The 8,252-nt window shown below is 47.4% G+C and overlaps 1 protein-coding gene across 1 annotated transcript; it reads left to right on the top strand.

Moving 5' to 3' along the window:
- The first annotated feature begins 379 nt into the window (after positions 1 to 379).
- Positions 380 to 7,606, top strand: LOC118086023 (gastrokine-1-like). The gene is made up of 6 exons (XM_035117229.3): positions 380 to 585; positions 980 to 1,027; positions 2,382 to 2,519; positions 2,632 to 2,739; positions 6,080 to 6,218; positions 7,352 to 7,606. Exons 1-6 carry the CDS (start codon positions 574 to 576, stop codon positions 7,447 to 7,449), a joined length of 543 nt encoding a protein of 180 aa, XP_034973120.2. The 5' UTR covers positions 380 to 573; the 3' UTR covers positions 7,450 to 7,606.
- The last annotated feature ends 646 nt before the right edge of the window (positions 7,607 to 8,252 follow it).

The following is an 8,252-nucleotide window of genomic DNA, read 5'->3' as shown; positions in this document are numbered from 1 at the left end:
TTAAGCAGAGGTGGGATAGCCATCTGTCAGGGATTCTGGAGCTGTGATTCTGCATTACTGAGGTTTGGACTGGATGGTGGGCTTGGCAACTCTATCATTCTAAATTCTGTGACTCAGAAGCAGCTTCAGCCCTCCTGATTCCTGATAATAATATTAATTAATTAAATTTGTACTCTGCCATATACTTGCAGGCCTGTGCCATCCTTATGGGTGACGGTGGGTGAGCACACCCTTGAGGTTCTTGCAAGTGCCACGCTCAACTACACAACAGCCACTGAATGAAGTCTGCAGCCTCAAAGCTTTCTATCAGGAGCACATCTTCTTGTGCTTGGTTCTAACTTACTAGTGAGAAAATCTGTTTAGGACTTGGCTGGAAGTCTGCTTAAAACAAAAGATTAGGTTATTTGCCAACCACTTTTAGCTGGGATTAATGCCAGCATGGAGCTACTTAAGCGCTGCAGATGTTGCTAATCTTTCTGGACCTTGGAATTGCTGATATGGGAACTTTATTTAAGCATAAAGTCTGAGATTCTTTCAATCCTCTTTTTCAGAAACATCTGGCAGGTGGATCAAATGAAGATTTTGGTAAGTACCGCTTCTAACTTCGCCACGGTAGTGATAACCATTGTTTTCTTTTGGTGCCATCGGCTAATGTGATTGCATTGCAAGAATGGATGTGGTTAATCACCTTATGAAGTTCTGTAATCTGAAACAAGTTGCTGGGCAAGAGAGATGGATATCTTTGCGCATACGGTAGCCATGGAAGACAAGCTGGTCTTGAAGATGCTGATGGACACATATCTTTTGAGAGGTCCCAACCCCACCTGGAGATGCCGGCAGAGATTGAACATGGGAGCTTCTGCTTGCAAGGCAGATACTTTGCCATTCTGCCCTTCCCCTATCATACTGCATTGCATTTTGTTCAAGATTTCCATTCAAACTTCAATTATCTAATGAGCAAATTTGATCTCTCCTTCAGGCTGTCCTCGTATTTCTTGTCTCCCTGACTTGTTCTTCAGCCAGTGATGTAAGTCACCATTTCTCAATGTTGGGATGGGGGAAAGGGGCTCACCCCAGTTAAGGAGGTTTCTTATTGTTTTATGGGCAGCCTTTCCCAGATGCCTGATAGGATAGATTAGGTTCTGAAGCCCAGGACGGTGGAGAAACTCACTCAGTCAGGTTCACATTTTAATATGAACCCACCTGATTTGAATTCCTCAAAACAATGTGAACGGAAACACAGCTAGGCTTCAGAATTCACATTTCTCTGAATTTTGTGACACAGTTCTCCAACTGTTGTTGTTGGTTGTTGTTGTTTTGTAGACAAAAATGCATCTGTTAAGAAAAACTGTGCATAAAAATTAATGTATTAGTGAAAATAGCATGTGGAAATGCATGATATTAAGGGGAATTGTTTTAAAAAAACACATGCACATCTGGCAAAGTCACAAGCAAAAATGTGCCACCCTGGTCTTCTTTGGCATGGATGATGGCAGAAGGGGTGGGGGAAGGTGTCCCACCAAATAAGGAGCTTGCCCCCCCACTTGTCCTTCCCATTGCTGGAGTCTTGTCATTGACACATACTGTTATTTTTCTTTCAGAGGTCAGGACACAGTTCATCCACCTGGAAATATACTTTGCCCTTTCTGTGCTCCCGCTTTTTTCTGTCCTTTGGAGGAAAGGCAGGAGATACATTCAATAAATAAATAACACTAAAACATCAAATAAATCTTCATGATGACTTAGAATCATAGAATCATAGAGTTGGAAGAGACCACAAGGGCCATCCAGTCCAACCCCCTGCCAAGCAGGAAACACCATCAAAGCATTCTTGACGTGTGCCTGTCAAGCCTCTGCTTAAAGACCTCCAAAGAAGGAGACTCCACCACACTCCTTGGTAGCAAATTCCACTGCCGAACAGCTCTTACTGTCAGGAAGTTCTTCCTAATGTTTAGGTGGAATCTTCTTTCTTGAAGTTTGAATCCATTGCTCCGTGTCCGCTTCTCTGGAGCAGCAGAAAACAACCTTTCTCCCTCCTCCATATGACATCCTTTCATATATTTGAACATGGCTATCATATCACCCCTTAACCTTCTCTTCTCCAGGCTAAACATACCCAGCTCCCTAAGCCGTTCCTCATAAGGCATCGTTTCGAGGCCTTTGACCATTTTGGTTGCCCTCCTCTGGACACATTCCAGCTTGTCAGTATCCTTCTTGAACTGTGGTGCCCAGAACTGGACATAATATCCAGCTTTGATACAGTCTACTTGAAAAATTGCCGAATCCCCCTCCATCCCCAGCCAAGGCAGAGTTTCATAGCCCTCTTCCTGCATGCCTACCCACTGCCTCATTCATTACAGCCCTTTTTAAAAACTCCCTAGGTAATTGCTGTGAACCACCAAGGAAATACCGACACCAGCACCCACCAGGCGGTGAAGGTTAACCAGCAAGATCAAACGGCCACGATCCACAACTATCATGGGTGGAATGGATGGGATGCAGTCTGGGATTACCAAAAGGTAACCCCCTAGGAGCAGCTAGTAATTCAGACCCACTATTTGTGGGACAGGTCCGTGGAGATTTGAATCTTTGGGTTTATAATTAAAAGCTGTCTTTTCTTGCATCTAATAGGGCCTTTTCGCTGTAAGGCTGTTTCGGAAGAGGGTCTGTGTGGTAGCAGCAATGGATTTTGAGTTATTCCCAAGCCTGGAGACACTCCACAGTTTCAGAGGGCAGAAGGTATTGTAGTGGAAATTATATGCTTTGATTGGTAGCCCCCATGAGAAGAGATGTAAAAACTGCAAGAGTGTTTGAGAGGATATTAGGAGAAACTGCTTCCTCACACTGCCTTATGAATGTGTCCAGGTGATACAATCTTGATTTCCTACACCCAACTGGGCTTGCGCAGACTGCTGAATCGGTTCACCTTGGACTGCAAGAATGAACATCTTACCACGTACAGTATAAATTACCAAAAAACTAAAGTTATTATGTTTGGCAAATCTAAGAAATCTTACAATTGGTTGCTCGAAGGAAATACACTGGAGCAAGTATTCTCATTGTGGTCTTTCAGTGGGCAGGCAAATCGTCTGCACAGCTGCAACCAAGCACCTTATTAGCTGGTAGAACAGGGGTCCCCAAACTAAGGCCCGGGGGCTGGATGTGGCCAAATCGCCTTCTAAATCAGGCCCGCGGACGGTCATGTTTTTACATGAGTAAAATGTGTCCTTTTATTTAAAATGCATCTCTGGGTTATTTGTGGGGCAGAGGAATTTGTTCATATATTTTTTCAAAATATAGTCCGGCCCCCCACAAGGTCTGAGGGACAGTGGACCGGCCCCCTGCCGAAAAAGTTTGCTGACCCCTGTGGTAGAACTTTAAATGGACTACCAAGATTCCAGCTTACGAAAGGGGGCAACTTGGTGCAGCCCACTTTAGAACTTTATAAGACCAGGGTATTGCCAGAGTTGTTATATAGAGCACCACTGTGGGCCACGACCAATTTTGATTCACTGGAGGAGACTCCTGCCAGTCCCTACCTCTATCAAAACAGCACTGCTCCCTGCAGAACTGGGTGTAATGCCCATTCAAGCCAAAGCCCTTAGACTAGCTCTGCTTTTTTTGGTTTAATTCCCCCCCCCAAGCATGTATCAGAATCCCTCATGACAATTTTGGAAGACATGGCCCCAAACTCATGGAAATGTGAAATGGAATCTGCTGCCATGAGGTTGGGACCCTCTGCTTCCTTTCTTGTGACGCAGGGTTTTGAGAGAGCTAAAGAATTAACACTCCACACCCCACACACCCCAATTTCATCTTTTTGAGAGAGCTAAAGAATTAGCGTGCTCTGGTCCATGGGGTCACGAAGAGTCAAACACGACTAAACAACTAAACCAGGGGTTCCCAAACTAAGGCCCGGGGGCCGGATGCAGCCCAATTGCCTTCTCAATCTGGCCCGCGAACGGTCCGGGAATCAGCGTGTTTTTACATGAGTAGAATGTGTCCTTTTATTTAAAATGCATCTCTGGGTTATTTGTGGGCCTGCCTGGTGTTTTTACATGAGTAGAATGTGTCCTTTTATTTAAAATGCATCTCTGGGTTATTCGTGGGGCATAGGAATTTGTTCATATTTTTCTTCAAAATATAGTCCGGCCCCCCACAAGGTCTGAGGGACAGTGGACCGGCCCCCTGCTGAAAAAGTTTGCTGACCCCTGACTAAACAACAAAAGAATTAATACTCCAAAGGCTTAGAGACACCAAGACGCAATCACAAAACTAATGAGCTCAACACCTGTCAATCTAACTAAGTGTATGTTTCTGTATTCCATTGTTTGCATCCCTGCCAAGATAGATTTGCCAAATGTTAAAATGAGAATAGCCTTTACACAGGCAAGCCTAAACGCCCTTCCGTTAGCAGATTCGAGGGACTGACATAAAGGATTTCCTAAGGAGGATACAGTTTGCGGCTGCAACTCTGTGTCAATAGAAGCCATAACTCATGTAGTCCTAGAATGCCCTTTTTATAATGACGTTAGAAACAATTACTTCCACCCATTGTTAAGATCGCAAAAGGGTGGGACATCTCTTGCAAAGACCTGATGTAGAGAGGTTTATTTCCTTTAGAAGATCCAAATTTCTTACCAAGGCTTTACAGATTTGTGTAACGAAACATTGAAACTTCAAGGGTGAATGAGAAATGATTTATCCTGTAGAGGTCAGGAAGTAGAAATGTAAACCACTATTATTAGCAGCATTCGTCTTCTTATTTTTATGTGTGTAATGGCTGCTCACTAAACACAATAAATTGAACTGAATGGAACTTATGAATGTGCCAAGAATGTGCAGGAAAATCTCAGCTTTGAGCTGGCCTGATAGACAGTAGCTTGCCCTGTACTTCTCGCTGAACCAGGCATCCAGCTCTGATAATGCAGGCTTGATTTCCCTCAGAGAATGTGATTTAACTTCTGCCCACCTATGGAGGGAATACCTCCATAGAAGCACATGAAATTTATAGGCCTGGGGACTCCACTTTTGTGGGTTCCCCAATGGCCGCTATTGTTCTCACCAAATGAAGTTGTCCTAAACATCACAATGGTGTGTGGAATGAAGAAATCCACCACAGACAGATGCCAATGGGAAAATCTGCAGATTTTAAATTTGTTGCTGAAATGGGAAACTCAACACCAGGCACGGATTCCGTTGTCTGGCACGGCCACCTCTTGTGATTCTCCCCTACTACTGCCATAAGCAGAGCAGGCATACAGGTGAGCCACAGGGAGGGGGCTAACAAAGGAATTTGTGGAGGAAATTGAGCATGGAAGATGGATCAAGAAGGGAGCTGTTCAACAGTGGAATGGATTTCCTCAGAAGGTGGTGGCCTCTCCTTCACTGGAGGTTTTTCAACATGACCACCTGTCAGGGATACTTGAGATGTGATTCCTGCCTTGCAGGGGGTTGGGCTAGAAGACCCTTCTTCAAACATTCTATGATAATTTTGGACAGGGCCGTCTTAGGCATATCCGGTGCCATGGTGCAAAGATCCCTCCGGCGCGCGCCCGTCCCCCCGGTTTCCCAGAGTTGCCAACCTTTTTACAGCGCTGCCGGCAGCTTTGCGGGGCTGGATGAGGCGGGCAGCGGCTGGAGGGCAGCTGCTCCGGAGGGGGAGAGGCGGAGGCTGGATGTAGCAGCTCCTGGCTCAACTGGCTGCTTCGTGCTGTGGTGGCAACGGCAGGCGGAGGCTCCAAGCACGGTGCTGCTTTGGCACGGCATGGCGGAGGTGGGCGAGGGCAGTGAGCATGAGCTGATGCCGGGAGGCGCCACATCCAGCCTCCACCTCTTCCCTGGCGCCCTCCAGAACTTGCCGCCCTGGCACCCTGCGCCACTAGCCTCTATGGGTAAGGCACCCCTGATTTTGGAATGCAGTCTTTTTTCTACTGTACTTAATTGATGAAGAAGGGTTTTCAAAAAGTGAGGGAGATTTTCAGCACTGCACTAGAGCATCTCCAAGCATGATCTCTGATCATGATAAATTTCCACTAGTAATTCCACTGACCAATTTTTTCATCCCACCCTGGCACAGCTGTCAAAGAGCACCCTTCCGGCGAGTGACTTAACATTCTTGGTTGGCAAGACCCGTGTGCAGAACACTGTTCAGTTTCGAAGTCCCATTGAGCAGCTCTGCAGTGGAATTCCTGTGTACTACGCCTCCAAAGAGCAAGGTGGGGCATGTTTCTCTTCCTCTCTAGCTGCAGAAATGGCTGTGTGGGATTAAATAAGAATCCCAAATAATCTTGGCCAACCTGGTGCCCTCCAGATGTTTTGGACTACAATTCCCATCACACACACCCAGCCAGCATGGCTGTATGATGCTGGGACTGGAATGAGACGTTGTCCGAAACCTCTGGATGTGGACCAGGTTAAGAAAGGCAGTAGGAGATCATGACCACAGGCAGGTTGACAAACAGAGGAGAGGAGCAAAAAAAACCCACACACACCCAGGCCAAGACTTTTGTAGGGAACAGTTGCATGATAGCCAAACTCATTCCAAGCCAGTTTAAGCTTCTTGTGTAGATGTGATTCAAGCTGACTTTGCAGAGTGTGTAGAACATGGGTCGGCAAACTAAGGGCTGCGGGCCAGATCAGGCCCAATTGCCCTCTGGATCCGGCCTGCGGATGGTCCTGGAATTGCCGCTTGGATCGGTGTGATCATTCGGGCTGTGCCATTTTTTTGCAATTTTTTCGGGCGCCATCCCCCCCCCATACATATACCATGGCGGCACCTCTTCCCTCCCCCCTCCTGGCTTCTCCCCACCCTGTGGAGGAAGGGAGCTGGGCTTTGATTGGTGCCAGCCAATCCGAAGCCTCGGCACCCATGTTCTGAGGCGCAGCCCAGACTCTCCACCCACCCGCCGGCCTCTCCACCCATGGCCGCGCTGTGGGCATCATGACGGGCACATCGTGGGGCATTGGCTGGAACTTGGTGCACCTGCTGGCCGGGAAAGCTGGCCCGCAAAGGAGAGGCGCTGCCACCACCACCGGCTCCCAACTGCAGGCAGAGCAACAGAGGAGGTAGGAAAGCAGAGGGGGAGGGGCTGGGGAGAGAGGGGGAGAGAGAGAAGACCACCCCCACCGTGTGCGTGCAGTTCAGCCCGCCACAATGTCTGAGGGACGGTGAACCGGCCCCCTCCTTAAAAAGTTTCCTGACCCCTGGTGTAGAAGCTGCTTAGGGGTGCAGGACCTGCATTTATTTTCCAGGCCCCCAATTTGGAAAGCCCAACCATGTCTTGGAGATGGCAACACTGTGCTTGATGCTTCTTCAGTAATAATTGTGTTGTGCTTTCCCCCTTCACAGGCACAAACCTCCCCTTGCAGAGTCGCGGGTGTGAGAATGTTGGGATCCTACATGGCTTATTCAACATCTATCTCTGCGGCAACATTCCTGGTTGCTAAAATCCTGGCCAGGAGTCCACAGAGTGATTCTTTGCCTTCCTTGTTCTCCTCACAACAACCTTTTCGCTGTCCAGGTTTTCCTCTCCAGCTCAGTTTTCCTTGTTCAAAGTTCAATCCAATTACCAGCACTTGAATAATAATAATAATAAATGTTTACAAAATGAATGGGTCTTGATTTTAATTTATTGGAATTTGAAGGAAGATTTAATAACGCGACATGAAGCGCTGCACTCAGTTGTGGGCAGTGCTCCCAGCCCAATAAATGCCAACATGCAACCGCAGAGGCTGCAATCCAGGTGAGAAGACTGGTCTGGGGGGGCAGGTAAGAGGAGCTTTCTATAAAGCATTGGCCTCCATCCCTTCCTCACAACTTAATTTGTTGCAAACAGACAAAAGTAGCACCTCAAGTTTCAACAGCTGGATTTCTCTTCAGTTTGCCCACTTCCCAAATTGGTACTCAGCTGGGTACACTCCACGGAAGAGGTGCAGAGGCCTTTCTGCAGTCATGTTGTTGTTGTTTAGTCGTTTAGTCATGTCCGACTCTTTGTGACCCCATGGACCAGCGCACGCCAGGCACTCCTGTCTTCCACTGCCTCCCGCAGTTTGGTCAAACTCATGTTCGTAGCTTCGAGAACACTGTCCAACCATCTCGTCCTCTGTCGTCCCCTTCTCCTAGTGCCCTCAATCTTTCCCAGCATCAAGGTCTTTTCCAGGGAGTCTTCTCTTCTCATGAGGTGGCCAAAGTATTGGAGCCTCAGCTTCAGGATCTGTCCTTCCAGTGAGCACTCAGGGCTGGTTTCCTT

The sequence above is a fragment of the Zootoca vivipara genome, chromosome 6, assembly GCF_965207765.1.
Source record: "Zootoca vivipara chromosome 6, rZooViv2.hap1.1, whole genome shotgun sequence".
NCBI lineage: Eukaryota > Metazoa > Chordata > Lepidosauria > Squamata > Lacertidae > Zootoca > Zootoca vivipara.
Note: the sequence above shows the minus strand (reverse complement) of the source record. Positions and strands in the feature narration are given on the sequence as shown.

Excerpts from the sequence above, each read along its gene's own strand:
- LOC118086023 (XM_035117229.3), top strand. Across the intron at positions 2,520-2,631 it reads CAGTCTGGGATTACCAAAAG|GGCCTTTTCGCTGTAAGGCT; the intron begins GTAACCCCCTAG and ends TGCATCTAATAG. Across the intron at positions 6,219-7,351 it reads CTACGCCTCCAAAGAGCAAG|GCACAAACCTCCCCTTGCAG; the intron begins GTGGGGCATGTT and ends CCCCCTTCACAG.